The 20216-nt window shown below is 42.4% G+C and overlaps 1 protein-coding gene and 1 long non-coding RNA gene across 4 annotated transcripts in view; one reads left to right on the top strand and one right to left on the bottom strand.

Annotated features, from left to right (window-relative positions):
- Positions 1-20216, top strand: part of iffo2b (intermediate filament family orphan 2b) — a 29216-nt gene that overhangs the window by 3516 nt on the left and 5484 nt on the right. For both annotated transcript variants that reach the window (XM_044023350.1, XM_044023351.1), the window contains exons 2-5: positions 16347-16407; positions 17600-17695; positions 18875-19045; positions 19962-20110. In XM_044023350.1, coding sequence (XP_043879285.1) covers positions 16347-16407; positions 17600-17695; positions 18875-19045; positions 19962-20110 — 477 coding nt within the window. The remainder of the gene's footprint in view (positions 1-16346; positions 16408-17599; positions 17696-18874; positions 19046-19961; positions 20111-20216) is intronic.
- On the bottom strand, positions 1666-15925 carry LOC122767843. Of its 2 annotated transcripts, none has more exons than XR_006360252.1 (3): positions 15768-15925; positions 3310-3410; positions 1666-2575 (listed from the first exon to the last, which is right to left on the bottom strand). It is a non-coding gene; the product is annotated as an uncharacterized LOC122767843 (long non-coding RNA). The 2 variants fall into 2 exon arrangements; XR_006360253.1 differs by having other exon boundaries at positions 3310-3407.

Below are 20216 nucleotides of genomic sequence, written 5' to 3'. Positions count from 1 at the left end.
GGCTTAGCTTGCTACTGGCGGGAGACGTGCCAAGCAACCTCTTGCTTCTGTGTGCCGTCATGATCCAAGCAGAAAAGCATTTGAACAGGCCTCTGTCTGGTCGGTGAGGTCGGCAATGACGAATGCCGACTCCTCTGCGAGTGCACTGACTCAGTGGCACAGAATGTGCGTGCTCTCCCACCCCTCTGGGAAACTGGATATCCTGTCCAGTCATTCCCTGTAACCAGTGTATCCTTTTTTGTGCATTTCTGCTTGAGAAGATGAACAGCAATTCCTGGGAAGGCAGCCAAACTTTGACAAAAAAAAACAAAAAACTGCAGCTAAAGTAAAAAAAAGAAAAATCGGATCCTTTGACTTAATAAGTAATTGAAACAGGCATCACTGTTGCTATTTAATTAGGGTTTTGTTTATCAGAACTCAAAGAATGACTTCACTTTGCCCAGTCATTGTTTACACATATACAAATGAGGTTGTTCAATGAGTAAACATAATAGATAGAGCTCTGTGCTATTCATTTATTACCTACAGTAGATAATATAGTCAACATTTCTCTTAATGACACGAGTACGAAGTGTTCCTTTTTATTGGCCCATAATCACGGTAATCAATCTCTTTCCGCCCTGACGTTTGCTTCCCTTCTCTGCACCGAGCTCAACGTCACTACTCTCTCACTTCGCTGCCCGGTTGTTTTTCTCGCCGTCCGCGAGTCAAAATCCTCTTTACTACAGTCACGTTTCAGCCTTCAATCCCCGAGCCCAGTCCTGCCATGCCTCCTCTGTTCTGTGCTCCTTTGTGTGCAGCCATTCCTTCGACCCCTCCACCCCTCCACTTCTCTCTGTGTCATACAGACTGCTTTGTAAGGCCTTCTCAATCCTGCTGAGGAGCCCCGTGCTCCCACATCACGCTGGTGATTTATTAAAGCTTTACAAGTGCAGGCACACATGAGGAGATGGATGCCCGGCTGGTCCATTTCTGATTTGGCCACTTCACTTGCATTCATTCCATGAAATGTGAGGTTGTTTTGATGTTGCACCTCTCTCCGACCAAGACGCTATATTTTCTGACTGACTGAAGCAAAACGATGTGATGGTTGTTTGTAGCACAGTCACAATACACTGACGTTGGATCATTAGAGTTCTTATAGTTTCAACACTGTTCAATATAGCTTAATAAATATGAAGCATGCAGAGATAAGTTAGCAAGTATGTTTCTCAGGATGAAACCCCTGAAAAAAAACATTTGTAAATTTGTAAACAAGTGCACATCTACACATAATATGGCAGCTAACCCTAACCCATAGCGTATGTATAGTGCCACAATCACCAAATCTATATCTAATCTAATCTCAATATCTTTCAACTGAATTTCAATTCATTACAACTGTAACACAGTTGTAATTAGAGCTGCAACTAACGATTATTTTCATAATCGATTAATCTGTTGATTATTTTCTTGATTAATCGAGTAATCGCTTGGAAAAAAAAGTGTTTGTCAAAGCTGGAAATGATGATGGTCTCGAATGTCTTGTTTTGTCCATGAACCAAAATGGTTCACTTTTAATGATTTCTTTGTTATATAGAGCAAATAAATGAAGAAAATATTCACGTTTAAGAAGACGAAACAATCAGAAATCTTGTTTTAACCGTATGAAAAAATTGTCTCAGCTCTAGTTGTAATCATCCAAGTTTCATTCTTTAAAGCAAATAAACATCGCCCACAATTCCTCTGAACACGTCCTCATACAGAACTGTATTTGTCCTTCATATTCTCACGTTTTATTTTTGTCAGGTGTACCGTGTCAGTAATGTGGGAGAAACATGGACCTCTGATAAGCTGGCGCCATTAAATAATCACAGTAATGGCCTGGGTGGGGCACTAATCATAATCATCACATGTACCTGTACATGGACATTTGTCTGTCGGTCACGGTCATCTTGATATGTTCAGCTTACTCAGCGTTGTTAGCATATTAACAGAAGGTCAGTCTTTTTATTTCTCAACAGAAGAGTCAATACACAACTGGAAAACACTCAAATGTTTACCCAGAATATACATTCATTTGCAATTGTTGTCCTTTGAGGGTGAAAACACTAAGGTTCTTTCCTTTCAGTCCAGATTTGGATTCATTTATCAGATTTACTTTTGCTTTCAGCCCACCGTTGTGCTTAATGTGTGGCTATATTGTATGCAAAAATGTGGTTATTATATATATATTACATTATATATATTATATATAATGTGGTTAAGTCATGCGGACATACAGTTGTTTGAGGACAAGCTTCATAAATCAGACGACCAGCTGACTTGGACGTCCACTGAGTGTCTCAGTGGCTAGACTATGAGGTTACATACCTTTCACACTGACAAATGGCTGTAGGACAGAAAGCGTAAGGTCAGCACCGGTGTCCTCACTCAGCCGCACTGTTTGTATGTCACTGTCTCGCATCGTCGTGAAATGCATCACTCGGGGGTCAACGAGTCTCTACCGGTAATTGCCATCAGCGTGCAATAGTGGCCGAGAAGCCGTGAAAACAGCGGCTGACGCTGATGAACATATCTGACAGTCATCAGCTCCCTGTAACAAAGAAAAAAAAAGAAAAAGTTCAACATTTGCATGTTAGACGTTTGGTGCAGGGATATTTCAGACAGCTTCATCCATTATGCATATTACTCCACCAATCAGTAACACGGTGTTGTTCATTTTAAAATGATGTCACCGTAGTTTGCAGAAGCTGCTACAGACCAATACTATTCAAATCATCGCACAATGACAGCACTTATAATTCAAAATGTTATACCATTATACGCACAACAGTTACTGAAGTGTTTTAGCCGTATATTCGAGTGAAAAAACACATTCAGTGAGAGCTACCGTATGCCAGGGCTGGGATTTGAACCAGAGAGTCATGGTCACTGCTTCAGTCTTTGCTAATTGGTTGTTTATGCCGTTACTGTGCGAGGGCCAACAGCAACAACTGTCCTATTGGAGGCTGGAACACTGTGTGCAGCTGATACTGGAAAATAAGTGAGACAGAACTGGTTATCTTACTTTACATGCAGCTGAACGTGTAGATTAATGCACTAGAAATTTCTGAAACTTTATCTCGCCTCCGGTGCTTAAGGAAGATGCAAAGCAGAGAAGAAAACGGTTGTTCCAAAGCTGAATTGTGTTTCATAAATCGTATTGTGACCACTCAAGTGCATCACACTTCTCAGATTAGCTCTCCAGCTTTGTCGTTGCCTCTGACCTGCCCCAGTGTATAATCCAGGCAGTCTATTTGGGGGGAAGGATTTTCTTTAAGCCATCACCTAGCACCGAGGCTCCAACCTCCAGCCAGCCTCTGCACCACATCCTGGCACGCAGCCGCTGCTGTGAGCTGGGGCCTCTCAAAGTGGAAGACTTCCTGCTGCTGAGATACAGTAAGAGAGACAGAGAGAGAGAGAGAGCTCAGTTCACTAAGACCAGTGTCAGTGTGTTACTTTTCTCCTGAGTACACAACATCGTAGTCAAATCCCTGGCATTACAGATCATGACATTAAGAAACTAATTTTGTCAACAAAGGATAAAGACTTGGGTTTAACACCGGAGGGTCAGACTGATCATAAGATAAAGCAGCAGGATGTTCACAGAGTTAACAACAACTTGTGCGTTGTAGGGATGGTTTGGCTATAAATGGTCACAATTTAAAAAGGTGAAGTGAAAAGCACTACATGAGCATTTGCAGCAGACAATAATATCAGAATAATGCACCAATTCATGCCCTTTTTGTTACTGATGCATTTTTGGTTGGGTTCTTTTTGTGGAATAGAGACCTTTATTTACATGTTGTACATGGACATGTGGGTCACACGGTGGTGTAGTGGTTAGCACTCTCGCCTTGCAGCGAGAAGACCCGGGTTTGAGCCCCGGTTGGAACAAGGGCCTTTCTGCATGGAGTTTGCATGTTCTCCCCGTGTGTGCGTGGGTTCTCTCCGGGTTCTCCGGCTTCCTCCCACAGTCCAAAAACATGCAATGTGGGGATTATGTAAATTGGACACTCTAAATTGACCGTAGGAGTGAGTGTGAGAGTGAATGGTTGTTTGTCTCTATCTGTGTGTGGCCCTGCGATGGACTGGCGAACTGTCCAGGGTGTACCCCGCCTATCGCCCGATGTAGCTGAGATTGGCACAGCACCCCCCGCGACCCTCTGGTGGAGGATAAAGCGGTTAGATGATGACTGACATGGACATGTACCATTATCAAGACAAGACGAATGTCAACATCAGTGGAAAAATAAAATGAAATTCATGGTCTGTCAGGATCAAATTGGAACTCTGGGTAAAAGCGCGGTGAGAGCGCGCCCCCCTCCTCTCTTGTTGTGCCTTTGTTCTCTCAGTGCTTGCTGCAGCTGTGGTTGATTATTCGTGGCTATCGATACAGCTGAGAGCAGCGGTGCGTTGCCATGTTTAAAAGTGCAGGAATGCACCTGTCTCTCAAAAAGCCCTGGCTGCTCACACTGTACTGTGGACTGAATGAATCACTGTGTGCAGGAAGTTTGTTTTGGAAAAGCGCTGCTGTGCCTTGCAGCAGCTGTGGTCAGGACGAGGAAAAACCCCGGTGCATGTACAGTTAGGTCAGGTAAATGTTACTGTTCAGTCGGGTTAATAGATTGTCTTTCTGTTCAGACATGCACTTTTTTCCTTGTAAAGACCTGGGTGTGCTGACACATTATGGACTTAATGAACGTAATAACCTGTGTTTAAAAAACTCATTATTCCAGGTGTTTGCCAGACACCTTTGAAAACAAACACGCACACACAGGTTTGTATGTTATATAATGTTGCGCATAGATCGGTCTGGGTGTTTTGACGTCGTGGGTATTATGTCTGTCTCTCCGTCGTCTTGCATGCACGACATTATACAAAAACAGATGGGTGTCTCCCCCCCTTAACTATGTGGAAATACTTAAGGGATAAAGTGTGTTAATCACCCATGTTATTGTGTTCGTTCATAGGTCTCGTGGTAAAGGTTTTTGTTCTATAAATAATATCAGGGAACACAAAATCAGGTCTATATTTGTTGAGGATGAGAAACATGCAGCAGACTGCTAATAGTTAAAGGTCCAGTATGTAAAGTTTAGGTGCATCAACTGTATTCAACAGTTTTTATTAGTCTGTTATCGCCTGAAACCTTAGCGCTTTATGTTACACCAGTAGCAGGTTCTCTTCCATGGAGTCCACCGTGAGTTGCTGCCATGTTTGTACAGCACCTCACAACGGATAAATCAAACACTCCCTCGAGACGGTTTTTCATCTACCTGAAGGACGCTGTAGTTTCTCATGTGTTGTGGGAAGTGCGAGGCAAAAGAGATTGATTGCAAATTGCAACTTCACCGCCAGATTCCATGAAATACTACACACGTTGTTTTTTTTTTTAAAGCTGTACATCAAAGATTCATTTATGAAATATTAAATATTCCTGTCATTTACACGCCTTACATTTTGCAGGGTATTAATGTTGTCCGACTGATACCAGTACCAGTATCACAGACCCGAGTATCTACTGATATCGATAACGTCATGCATGGATATGTCTCGGTGTTTTGACATGGGTGTTTATTACATGTGTCTCTGTTGTCTCACATGCTTGACATCAAACGTGCTGGACTTCAGAGAAAAACATGTCAAACATGTGATAACAGTATCAGTCTGAGTCCTTTCTTCTTCTTTTTAAACATTTTTTTTTTATAAAATTTAAATAATCTGTTTTGTTTCTTTTCTTCTCTCCACATAATCTACATAGCTCACACATTCTGGTCATATGATGTTGATGACGTTTGTCTTTCTTTACATCCTGTGCTTAGTGAAGCATTAATGGATAGTATCAGATTTTTTTGTTGCTCTTTTTCCACCAAATCTGATGCAGTGACTTTTGGCCCTTTTCCACTATGGTCCCAGCTCGACACGCCTCGACACGCCTCGGCGCGGTTTATGTTGGATTTCCACTACAAAATAGTACTTACTCAACATGGGCGGAGTCATCATTACATTACATTTATCCAAAGCGACTTACAAAAGTGCATTTAAACATTTGGGTACAAATAAGAGCTAGAAGTAAGTAAGAGCTTCAAGTAGATCAAACTATGAAGTGCTAGTCATAAGTGCGATGTACAAGTTTTTTGGTTTTTTTTCGTCTTAGTCGAGGTAGAGTCGGAAGAAATGTGTTTTTAGTCGGCGGCGGAAGATGTGGAGGCTTTCAGCTGTCCGGATGTCGATGGGGAGGACAATGAACAGTCTCGAGTTCTGCGAGTGCCTCTGCGATCCTCTCAGTGAGGGGGCAGCGAGCCGGTTTGTCGATGTAGAGCGGAGTGGGCGGGCTGGGGTGTAGGTTTTGAAATCATCACTGCATGGCTGCATGAAACTGCCGTGACTTTAATTTACACGCGACACACACACACACACACAAACGAGTGACTAGTGGCTTGTAAAGCAGTTGTTTTCAGTGTAACTGAATCATTAGAATCAGTTAATTAAAACTATCTGTTCAGTACTTCCTCCACGACCGGAGCACAGACTCCGTCTGACACCGTCGCCGGACTGAAATACAGCGGCAGGGTTTGTGATGCTGTCACTAAATACACGTTAAATTTTTGTCGGAGATTAACTGGGATCTTTAAGTCTTTTTAACTGATCTAAAGTTCGGCATTGTGATTCTTGTGTCGGACGTCTCTTCCTGTGACGGCACTCTGACCAGTCAGTGGCCAGAAGTCTGGCAACGTCACGCATAATATCGCCTCAGCTCGCTTGGAACCTCGCCAGAGCAGGTACTATGCTACTTAACCGCGCCGAGCCGGTGGAAACACGTCATTTGACCAATATTGTCCTGATACCTGGCTCATCCATAATCTAAAATCACAATTGGGAATATCAGTACTTTGTAAACATATAAAAGGGATGACGTGATACAGTCACTTTGCCATTAGTTTGCATGTGAAGGAATTAATCATTATTGTGGTCAAGAAACCAGAGTGAATAGTGAATAGAGCGAGTTTCACTGACACGTTCACTCCTGAGGTTCTTCCTGCAGGTGCGAGTACCCAGAGGTAAAAGCAATATTTGTTTAGTAATGATTTCTCAACCGTCTATTAAGTCTTACATAATTTGTACACGCCCAAGTCTATGAGGATCCGTGCCAGGAGTGAACGTCTTCAACTTCTTTTCTTTTATGATGGGATATCTCTCCCAGTGCGGCTCCACCCTGACATGGCCTGAGCATGCATGTCGATGTTTGTGTTCGTAGGTTTACAAGCAATTGAACAAATCCATGTCATTTGTTCAGCAGAACATCAACCTCAAAGCCCCTCCATTATGGGATTTTGAAGAAAGCCTGCAAGCAAGTGTTTACACAAGTGATGTCTTTGCTATTTTTGTGCAGTGAAATATCTGATACTTGTATTGTATGTTAGATGAATAGCCGGGGGCTCGGATTATGACAGAGCATGCGGTAAAGGAAATAAGTCAGAGCATAATGACACAACAGGGCCGGAGTGTGCTTTGTGGGATGGGTGGGGTCTCTTGATTTTAGATGACGACTGCAGGGAAAAGTGATTTTCTGTCACAGCGCTCTGTTAAACCCCCAGAACTGCTGTAGAATTCACAAATAAGCATTGCAAGAGTGGAGTTATTGTCCCTCTGTGTGGAGATCAACATTTAATAAAACATCACCTGTCATGAAATGTTAGTATAATCCAGGGATTATCAGTTATTTTCTACATTATCATACCGTTACATACATTGTCCACATTAAAAATAAACTGAAATGTATCCGTGGTTTAAATTGGAATGAACAAATTGTGTTAAAAAGTGAATAAATCCATTGGTGCATTATCTGTTATTGGTGCATTGGTCATATTGTAATGTAGTTTGGGGAAAAAATATTTTGGCCCTCCAGAAACATTTTCTTTTGAATGTCAGAGTCTCATATATTATCTGGTCCTTTATTTAAGAAACATTTATGGTTTTTTTATTCATGAAATAATTTCAAGTGAAGGGAATATAAGCAAGCAGTTTAAGATTTGTTGGGGGAAAAAGTACACTTCCTGGTCTTATTCTCATTCAACTCATCAATCAGCTGATATACATCTTACTAAATGTCTCTTCTGCAGAGGGAAAGTGTCATTGTTGTACTACGGTATATTATTGTATTAAGAGTTTTGCAATCATTGTAATCAAGGCATATCGTCTTTTGTATGGTTAAGTGAATTTAAAGACTTTGTGCTTCTCCTTGATGTGTATATAAAGTCTCTATCTTATGAAAAGAAAATTAAAAACAAATCAAACTCTTTTGCCCATATGACTGTATTCAATCAAACTGTTAAATCTGGAGTGTTTTTACAGTTTACAACTCCTTTGTGGGTCTCCAGTTTGAAGAAACCGTTACTGACACAAGAGTTACTTTAAGAACAATTATCTTCTTTTCTTTCTCAGGCTGATCTTTGGTCATACCTATTAGCTCAATGTCTGCTGCTTACCTGACAGCAGCATCCATCAAGCCAGAGAAAAGAGGTCTAGCTGGGCTTTGGTGAGTTAAGCAAGCGGGTAATGCATGTGCACAGTGCAAACAAGTCGTGCTCACGCCCGTTTTGTCAGGAAAAGTCATTGATGCCACGTCTGCACGGAAGGTTCGACATGTTACAACAGTGATTCCTAATTATCAGTCCATCAATGTGCAGGGAGAGTCCACAGGAGTTGCACCAAACCCTCTATTCAGCTGGAAGCTTTGATCATTGTTAATGAGTTGGTGATGGCCTCACCTTGTTTTCAAAGAAAGTCTGAAACGTGGTTTGTGCCAGGTTCTTAGAGCTCTTCATTGTGTCGCAAGAAAAAAAAAATGTTTTGTTGAATGTCTGTCTGCTGTAGCTAATTAACAATATGAAGTTTGATTTGTTACCGATTAATGAAGATTCCCCCGACACAAACAAAGTTCTCAGAAGAGATTGCGTGCAAAGAAATATGCTGCCGTTAGATGAACGTTAATTAAGGTTCTCGTCAGGTCAGGCTACAACATCGCCATGTGTAACGTTTAGGGCATTGAATTCACAACTACTACGTGTATAATCAAGTGAAAACTGTTTAGTTTGGACCACACGGTTGGTGTAGTGGTTAGCACTCTTGCCTTTGCAGCAAGAAGAGCTGAGTTTGCGACCTGGTCGGACCAAGGGCCAAGGGCCTTTCTGCATGGAGTGTGCATGTTCTCTCCCTGTGTGCGCGCGAGTTCTCTGCAGGTTCTCCGGTTTCCTCCCACAGTCCAAAAACGACATCAGACCCGTTCTGCAACAACTTCACACACACAAATTCCACATGGACATTTAAATTCTGCTCCACACCTTCAAGGCCACCCATAACCTCGCTCCCCCATACCTCTGACCTCCTCCACATAAACACCCCTTCCTGCACAGTCAGGTCAGCCTCGTCAATCAGCTTCATTGTGCCTCCTGCCTGACTGTCCACCGCGGACGCCAGAGCCTTCAGCCGCTCTGCCCCCTGTCCCCCCCTTCTGGTATGGGAAGGCCACTGTAGTTGATGTGCGTGAGAAAGGAGTGAGGGGAGGAGTCCTCTGTTACGTCATGCAATTATTTGTGTTTCCAATGTCAAAAGTTGGGAGGGAACACCCTTCCATTGGGGTATCAAACCCAGTTCTCCAGCTCCTATAGGGCGGAGCTACTGTAGAAACAGTGCAAATGTAGGGGAAAATGGCGGTGTTTTTCCGTGCAGCCTTCCTGTTAAACAAAACGTTGTCTTCTTCTTGTGACAAACAGCCACATGCCAAGATGAAATGGTAGCTGTCCTCCATTGTTGGTTACTGTGTCACATTCCTCTTATTCATGAAATTTTGTTGGCAAGCTGTATTGTGTCGCGCTGGCATGACGTCGTGCTGTTTACTTAGCTGGCACAGCTCATCACCTGCTCACACGCCCTGTGGTGGAAACGCAAGCCAGATTCCATTCCGTACCGCACCACGGTGAGCTGAGCTGAACTGTGCCGTCTGATGGAATCAAGGCTTTAGATGTTTAAGTAATATTTTGTTGCTGGAATATGTAACAGCTTGTCTACTTGTAGTCGGCCTAACATTATTATTATTAAGCTTATCTATCTGTATCATCTGCTTGTAATAATATCACCATTAGGGCCACACCTAATGGTTGGTGAAGTGGTTAGCACTCTTGCCTTTGCAGCAAGAAGACCCGGGTTTGCGTCCCAGTTGGAACGAGGGCCTTTCTGCATGGAGTTTGCACGTTCTCTCCGTGTGTGCGTAGGTTTTCTCCGGGTTCTCCGGTTTCCTCCTATAGTCCAAAAACATGCAATATGGGGATTTGGTAAATTGGACGCTCTAAATTGACCATAAGTGCGAGTGTGAGAGTGAATGGTTGTTTGTCTCTATGTGTGTGGCCCTGCGATGGACTGGTGAAATTGTCCAGGGTGTACCCCGCCCATCGCCCTATGTCAGCTGAGATTGGCACAGTACCCCCCGCGACCCTCTGGTAGGCAAATTTATATTTTGTGCGCAGTTATTTCGCGGGAACGAATTAGTATTTTGTGCAGACGTTTTAGATATTTCGTGTGAACGAATGAGTATTTCGTGGCCATGGAGAGTTTTTTTTCTGGGTAAATGTAATATCCTGTGTGGGTCAAAAAAGTAGCCAATTATAAGCTGAATAACACAGAGGAATGTACTGTACTTCCTCTCTTAAGCAACAGTCTAACAACAAACAAATATGCAGGGAAACATATCTTTAAAAATTTAGAGATATAGATATAGATACCATAGACGAGTAGGAAGCAAAAAGCTAATCTCCCAACACTGAAACCCACAGTAAATAAACATTTGACGTATTATGTGTTTAACATAACCTGTAGTAGTTACTAGTAACATTAGGTAGCTCCCTGAGGACCAATGATAATGATGGCTCGGGGAAATGTCTGTGGTTACTTAGCAAACACAGACAGTCGTCCAGTTTGGCCTAGTGCTGTCTGCGTCCTGTCGCGGTTAGGTGGCCTATATTTAAGAGTGACCCTGATCACTGAGGGATCACAGTTTACAGGACTGACTGAGCCCAGCTTTAATCAGACCGATGGCACTTTGCACGGACACAAAGGGTCTGAGAAGATTTGGTGTGATTAAGAGAAGCAGAGGAATTCAAAAGCTTTGACCTCAGCATGTTCAGCTGAGATCCCTGAGCAGTCAGACAATGGGCTCCTCCTGGGCTGCTTCTGCTGCAACATTAGTGTGTCACACATGTCTCTCCGTGGAGTCTGGGGAGACTATAGATTACAGAGCATCCTGGCATTCAATCGATGCCCTACTACAGCGATACTGCCTTTTTTTTCCCCCCTCATCACAGGAAAGCGTCACATTACTCACTGTTTCACATCTTACTGCCACAGACTCTCCTTCTCATCATGCAACTTCCATCCAGCAAAGAAATATTGCAAGAATCTGCACTGAAAGTGAGTTATGGTGCGCAGCGTGTTTGCATGTAGACGATGGGGCAATGTTCCTTTCATGGAAAAGGCATTATATAAAGACACCCATAGAGATCCAGGGGAGGAGTCACATGTGTTCTGGCCTCTCAGGACGACATTTATCAAAGCAGCCAGTTTCATACAAGCAGCAGAGCTGAACGGGAATGTTTATCCTGCATGTAGCCAGATATATTGATCTTTCAATCGTCATCATGCCACACTTCCTGCTGTACTATTGTTTACCCTCCTGAGATTTATTTGTAATGTTGCTGCTACAAATGTCTTCATATGATATTGGTTTAGATTCTGGTTTATTTTACAGAGCCTTGTTTGTGTTTTTAAAGTGTGAAGTGTACACTTACGCGGCCCGGACCTGTGCTGCAGGTGCACCCATGGTATTTGACATGGGAATAATAAACAATTCCTTATATGGACATTTATCTAGACATTTTTCATCTTCTTATGTGTTGTTATTGTTATAAGTTAGGATTCATTTTACATTGCATTTTTAGTCGTGATATAAAGAAGCCATAATTGCATAGAAGTCACAAAATAGACTGTTTTTCTTTTCTTTTTGTTCATAAAAACGAGCCAAGTGAATTTGAACTGTGACATATTTCAAATATCACAATTCAATCCGATTGATGAAATATTCTGCTCTAGTGCACTATATATATCTTCACAACAATTTCAATTTTAGTATTATTTCATTGAAGGCAGGTGTACAACTAAATAGGGTGCTTAATATTCATTAATGTGACTGGATGATATCATTACTGTAAAATAATTTGTTCCTTCATTGTCTACCAAGTTGTCCTGATTGGCTGGAGCCAATCCCAACGGAGTGAGAAAGGTGGAGTAAATCAGTAGTTATTAATAATTAGTGTATACTTTATAGCAAATAGCTTGAGGAATATGTGTTATTTAATAACATTAACAATGGTATAATCACCAAATGTATGTATTTGAGACTTAATCTTAGTCTGATTGTGAATACGTTCCTCTCACTCCCGGTAACACTTTCCAGTGAATCATATGAAGAGGGTGTTGTCTGACTCGGAGATTTTATCACGAGTGAAAGAGTGCTTTACTGAATGATCTGCAACCACACCTCAAAGTTTTCCCTGTGTGCTTTCTGGTATTTACAGCCTGATTATGGCAGCACAGTGTGAACCCACCGACAAAAACATTTCATAATTGAAATAATAATGAAATGAAGATTTAAGAGTTCAACATTGATTCTGTCAACCTTTGAGGTAAATCATTAGTGCCATTCAACTATCACCATGGGCACGGTGTTAAACACGCTCACGGACGAGAACACGGGTGCGTCACGTTTGGATGTGTGCATGCCGGGTTGTGATTGCTGCGTGTCCTTAGGCGACTCATTGATGGGAAAAAAGTGAACAGCTCAAAGCAAGCGTAACTCCCAGGCATACCACACAAGGCAGGGAGGGTTCGTTGGCAAGTGCTGCAGGAATGCTATTGTTCAACACACAAAAATTCTATGAGAAAATGTCAAAGTTTGATATTGGATGCGTTGTTTTTCTTCCTCGGAGTTTCACTGCACTTGAATCAACTGAATTTCATTCATCGATAAATGCATAAAAGTCATGTTTTTGCCCCAGTTAAAATATTGATTTGTCATTTGTGTTCAGGATTCAAGCCTGATATAAGAAAATAATTAGTTGATGTTTCTTATTAGATTGGACTTCTTTGTGCCTTCCAATAAAGAAAAGGAAACCACTTTATTTTCTTTTAATCTCATTTTAGTTTGCATCAGGCTTTTGATTTATTAGAGTGAGAATGAGAGGGATGTGTCTGGCAGTAAACAGATGTCTGTGAGATGACACAGGCTCCAACCCTCCTGCTGTCTTTGTCCTTGTAAGGAGACTCTGGGTGGGTTCATTTGCCTGAGTCAGGCCAAAGGTACAGGAAAACCAGAACCAAAGCCTCGACGAGAGGCCACACAGAATGTCTCTGCTGTGCTGCGGTGTCCTCTTTGTTTGTATAAACCGTTTTAATCTGGATGCTTTGAATACAGTCAATGATTTCCCATTCACCTTTTATGGACTGCCGAACTGTAACCGTTTCAAATAACGTGGGAGCTTCAATGACTTCATTCACCTTTGATAGATGAGATAAACAGCCTTGACATATTGTTGTGACAGGACGAGAGAGAGAGAGGCTTTTCCTGATCGGGGTGATTTAATTGTGCTCTCATTAAAATAAAAGTTATTTTGGCCACTGAAGACATGACGACCCCACTGATGCTGCTGCTGCTGCTGCTGCTGTGAAAAACATTTTTTTTTTTGTTCTGCAGAGGATGTGACGCATTTGTGAACTCCTGTGACCTCAGCCCAAGTCCTGCGGTAGACGGTCTAAGTGTTGTGGATACAGTGAAGCAGCACTGCCAGCATTTTTAGAAGAATGCATCAAACACAGCGAGGGCTGGTGATCTCGTCCAAGAAACGCTCTCTTAATTAGACCGCGTTCAGCGAGCGCTGAATGGAAAGGTTTTACCAGAAAGTTCATTTCTAACGATGCACGGCGGCGTGTCGTGGGTAATTATTTCCCCGGACCGTAGTGGTCATCAGATCTGAGCTTCCGGAAACTCACAACTCTCTCTAATTTCACACATCCACCGTCATCACGCGTGTTGCCCCCACGGCGGCTTTCTGTCATGTGAGTGTGACACAGTCCTGTGGTTACTACACATCACTGAATGAGTTCCCTGTTCATTCTGAGCCTCACACTGTCTTTTGGGGAAGCTTCCATGACTCAGCACATCTCTACTCGGAACAAGATGAGTGTTTAACATCACGTTGAACTGACTGACGTAGAGTAAGCGGGGCTGAGTCTTCTGCGTGTGCAATTAAAGGGTTTTTAACATAGCTGCCATGGTACAGTGAAGCGATATGATCCACGGCCAGAGTCAAAGAGAATATGCTGCTAATCATAGCTTGGAGCCATCGAGGGCATCCGGCCACTTTATTTTTAGCTGCACCAGCGCCATTGCTTTAGGAATGGCAATGTCACTCCTTTTTTTTCTTCAGTCAAAAATATCTCACTGTATGAATGTGCCCATCAGGATGAAATCATTTCTTAAATGAGTGCTATCGTCGTCTTATTCTTGAATAAAGAGCTTCAGCCGTACTTTTGTTGACGATCACCGAGTTAAGATAATCACTTCAAACTATAGTGTGTAACATAATCTGTTAGATAAGCTCCACGCGACTCTCTCCACGTTTCTCACCATAGCATTTATCATATTGTTTAACTGTCTGGAGCCAAACTAACCAAACAACACTTAGGTCATTACATAAACAGGATCAGAAACCTGTTAGATGACAGGAAATATAATCTGAGAAGTTGTGACAGTTCTGTAGGCTTCTCATTGTGAAAACATCTTTTTTAACCTTGCTCCAGAAAATACTCTAGACGAATACTAGATACTCTAGAATTAGAACTCGGGTACAACAAGCGGTAGCTGTAGAACATTGGGACAGTCATCCTTCTCGGTAATAAGTAGGAAAACAAACTGTAGGAAACTGCCCTTATCTGTTTTGTGTTTTTGTGATTATTTTGTGTTTGTTTTGTATTTTAAGGTTTTTGTACCATTTTTAACTTTGCTGTTGAACCTTTGTTTTTAATAGTAAAGGCCTAACCAGGGACAGGGGTTAGAAATTAGCCTTGGCTAAAAACCTGTATGCATGTCATCTGTTTTCATGATATGAAATCATTTTGAATGCATTTGTCCCCGCTCAATAAACGTGCGTTTAGATATTGCGTCACCTTTCCACGGTGCAACATTGCGCTAGTAAAGCGAGACGGCTGCAAACAGATTGAGGCTATAAGTGAAAACACAGAAGTGAAGAAGTGAATTCTATCGCTCAAATAAATAGAAAACATCATTAAAGGGTTAAAATGCTGCTGCTGTTTACACACAAAGGCTTCCCCACTCACATCTGATCAGATATTACTTGACAAAGCCTTTGTTCACACGAAGACCACAGCACACAAATAATGTCACATCATCTCTCTGTTCAGCGAAGACCGAACAAAGAATCGGCAGCTTTAACATCCGTGTGAATGCGTCGTCAAAGTTGAAACCAGAGCGATGCGAGAGCCATTAGACTCAAGTCTATTTTCGTCTTCCATTACTTGCAAATATACTCAACCAATTAAATGAGCTGTTTGTTTTAGTGTGACTCGCCTGTGTCGCAGGGGGACTACAGCATGATATGATGAATTATTCAGCCTACCTCAGGAAGTATTGCATTCGGGTCGGTAGATTTAGTTAAACTCTATATTCTTTGCTCCGTCAAAAACAAGAATGGAGAATTTCATTCGCTCGAATTCGAGTGTGAATTTTTGGCAGCGAGATCTTGTAAACAGATCTCCCACTCATGTGACTTCATGAGGAATGAAACAGTGAGTGTGAAGATATTCAGGCTGCAGCAGAGACACTCCACCCTTATGTGTGTGTGTGTGTGTGTGTGTGCTGAAGCTCAAATGTTCCTCTGCACTCATTCACAGGTTCAGGAGGTATTCATGAGCAATGTTTGTGGTGTTTGGCGAAGGATGGGGCTTTTTATCTTTTATTTTTTTTTATTGTGGCAGCAGTGGGGTTGTAAAGTTTACAAAGGAAGAAATGGACAAAAGATTGGGAAACAGGAGGGGGGGTGGGGGGGGGGTTAGTGGGTGTGGACCCGCATTGTCAAGGGCATTTTGTAATCAGAGATGGGAGTATTATTCCCACAAAAGCACCATTACCTTGTATCGTGGCTCCCAGGGGAGCAGGAGCAGCAGTAACTGACCAGCCTCTGTGCTCTGTGTTGCAGATGGGAGGAGGAGGTGTCCAAACGGGAGCAGCTGGAGTCCAAGGTGGAATCCCTGCAGCAGGTTGGGAAACAAACAATTAAATAAATTCCATCAACACAAGTACTGCACACAGACAATTTGAAATCACGCCAAAAGGTCATTTACGACACACACGACAGGGTGCGACAGATATGATCTGAGAGCGTACGTTCACATACTGTGCATTTTCAAAATCGCCGCATCCATAAGCGTTTATAGCTTTCATTATGTTGATGCAGTGTGAGGACTCAGCAGAGCTGGACTAAAGGGAGCTGTACTGTACAGCCAGGAGGATGCGTGCGTGCGTGCGCTTAGAAAAACCCATATTACAAACCCATCAAGAAGAGTCAGCTGGATGAGATAGAGATATGATCGTAAAATATCGCCTGCAGTCTCCCATTACAGTCCAGAGCTGGCACACACACACACACAAATAGATGTAAAGGGAAAAAGTCTAGTCACACATATCACAACACACGTGTGCCCCGCCGTGTCGGCACCGTTCTCTCTGTCTGCTTTTGTCTGCGCAGATCGATTGGTGACAGAATGTGTGTTAGTCTTAGATTCTGGGTCAGCAAAAAAAGCCAGATATAGAGAGGGAGTGCCGTCCCCCCCGAGGGCTTTAACCTTTTAGAGCACGCAGGCAGATGTCGGTGTGTACGGGCGAGCCGGAAATCTGCTCACTCGTAGTAATTTCACTTCAACCAGCCAGTTATGTGATGTGGGCCTATAGCCAGACAGTGGTCACACTGTGTACTGACTCAATACAGAGCCATAAACTGGCACTTTTAGTGAAAGATTTAAGTCCACGGGGTTAATATCGTCCAGACATAACCTGGAATTTATTCATCTAATCCATACATGGACATCTTTACTTTCCTTTTATGGCACCAGGTCCATTTGCATGAGTCTGATATGAAGAGGAAATAATAAAGAAGCTTTTTGGATCTTATCAGACTATAAACAGGCCTGCTCTTTCATCTGCTGGACTTTAATCCAATGATATTTGCACCCTGATAAACAAACACACAAACAGTGTCATCGATGACACAAGCCTTGTCATTGTGTCCTTGACAGTTTCACTGTCTGTATTTGAATAGATTTTTATCAGTTTGTTGCTTATTTGACCCACTTTTCCTTTAGCGATGGACATGGAACTTGTGTGACTTCATTGTTCACTGTCAAACGGTGATATGTATCTTTGGAGATGTATCTGATCCTTGTTGATCAACAGAGTGCCCAGGAGTCGTTAGAGATCCAGGATGACCTGAACGAGAAGGTGGACAGACTGAAGGCTGAACTCGTGGTCTTCAAGAGCCTCATGAGTGATGTAAGTATTTGTTCAGCGCCGCGTCTGACAAAGCAGCGTTGACAAGTGCTTTCCTGTACACTCTCAATTCTTCATTCTAATGGAGGTTGACATTCACACAGGTCTGAAGGATAGTACTGAACATACACGCCCTTCCTTTCTACCTTGTGTGAATTCAGGACATGCATATATAATCCCACAAAGTCCCAAAGACAAGCGTTCATTGAAAATAGCTCAAATGGCAGCTGTAGATCAGGAGTGCTTCCTGTTCTGCACAGCCCTGTATTGTTCCCTGGCAGGTCTGCTTTGGTTGTGATGTACTGCTGTAAAATACTGCACTGGGCTCACTCACAGCTTGTGCCCGCTCAGTGATATAAATATAGACGGTTGAAGGTTTTGTTTTTGGAAAGGTTTGTTGTTTATTCTGCTTATCTTCACGTTGGCATCTGTGCTTTTTATGTTATTTCCGTGCTGTACTTCATTGCCCGTGTGTGAATCCAGAGACGGGTAAGTTGCAGTCGTAGACCTCTGTGGGTGTGTAGATGATTTAAAGTCTGCAGTAGTTGTAGTTACACGTTATGGAAGAGTGTTGCATTTATACGAGAATAATTCAATAAATAAAACTCTGGTCTGCATTCTTAGTTAACAAGACACAACACAATCATCTGCCCCATAACTTAGGCAAAACAGCATTTAAATTACACATTAAAAATAAACTGCCTTTCTCAAGTGAATGCAACAATACACTTCCCTTTGGATGTGTTGATCCCCCACAATCCCTGTGTGCTCCACTAAATTATTAACTAAGAGAATATACTCTTGTATGTATTAATGTAATTGTAAAGTAGTTTTATAGTTGGTGATATGACTCAAGAACGACTAAATGTGATGACTTAGAGACTGTTTGTAATGTAGGTAACTTTAAGATCCAAATCTGAGGCAAAAATGACCCCAATGACACCTCAGTGACACAGTAAATATGATTTTGCTTTGGAAATGACCTGTAAGTGGATTAAATGATTAAATGTTAACCAACGCCAATGAACTGAACTGTCATAATTATCCAAAAGTTTCAAGAAAATTACAAGTCATGTCGCTGCTGATTCAGCGTTTGTGCAATATGATACCCACACTCTGCAGGAAGTGTGTTTGGATTGTTCACGTCCCTCTAAAAATCATCCTGTAATCATCTCCGTACAGCAAATGTCTGACCTGGACTCCCAGATTCAAGAGAAAGCCAGACGGGTGGACATGGACATCTGCAGGCGCATCGACATCACGGCCAAACTGTGCGACGTAGCTCAGCAACGCAACTCAGAGGACATGTCAAAGATGTTCAACGTCAGTCCGGCCAGGTCGCTCCCAGAGAAGGTGAGAATCAATCCGTCTGTTCAGTAATCACAGAAAAGAAAAGATAAAAAATGCGTGAAAGGATGAACATACACATACATATGACATCTATGTACATATGCACACACACAGAAACCGAAAAGCTCATGTGGTGACTTCACCTCACATTGCGCCGACATAGCTGGCAATAGTCCAAATTAAATCCACTATGAAATATGCCGGAGCTTCTTTAATGTCATACACTCATCAACCACTTTATTAGGTACACAGAGGGTGTATTTTATTAGGAACACTGCTGCTACAGCCCGTCTGCTTGTGCCTGCATTTAGAGATGATGTCCAGTATAGCCCTTAGTTATTAATGGTTATTCGAGTTACTGTTCATTTTTGAAAAAGTCCAGCTGTTCTTCTCTGACCCCCGGGATCAACCGGGAATTTTCACGTGATATTTTCTCTTTTTTGGACCTTTCTGTTTGTCATCTTTCGAGATAGTTGTGCATTGAAATCCTTGTAGATCAGATCACTTTTCCTCACCATTCCGATGCTCAGTTTGAACTTCAGCAGCTCGCCTTAAACATACAGTAATATTTACATTACTAAACATACTGAGCTGCTGTGACCGATGTTAGATGTTTGCATTAAAGGCAGTTTAACAGGTGTACCTAATAAAAAGGCTTATGTTCCTATGTGTCTGTGTTAAGTTCATGAACACAAAGCTGTCTCTCATTAAATCTTAACCAGATACAAGGTCTATAAATTAGTTTTTGATAGGTGTTGCTCCATTTCTTGTCATTTTCCAGCGACACGTGCAGTATGAATTACCGTACTAGCTTTTGATGACCTACGTCAATAAAGAAAAGAGTCAATACATTTTGCATCAGGGTTCACAAGGTTCTTCTTGGATCTTAAAGAGGAATTGTTTGTGGTGTGCTCGGCAGGGTGCAATGGCCTGCTGCAGGAGGAAAGAGCGAAAGGCAGTATCTGACGAGGACAGCTCCGAAATGGACGCCGAGCCCAGCCCTTCGGAGGAGGAAGTCCCCGGGACGCTCAACATCACGGACGAAATGAAACGCATGCTCAACCAGCTGTAAGCAATGCCACACACACACATACAGGCGAACATCAAAACTGAGTGCTGTCTACTGTGAATGAAACTGAATATGCATTGCACTTGCAGCAGTTTCCTGTAAGGT

This window comes from Solea senegalensis, linkage group LG4 (assembly GCF_019176455.1).
Source record: "Solea senegalensis isolate Sse05_10M linkage group LG4, IFAPA_SoseM_1, whole genome shotgun sequence".
Taxonomy (NCBI): Eukaryota; Metazoa; Chordata; class Actinopteri; order Pleuronectiformes; family Soleidae; genus Solea; species Solea senegalensis.
The sequence above is the reverse complement of the archived record's forward strand: the minus strand, read 5'-3'. Positions and strand labels throughout refer to the sequence as shown.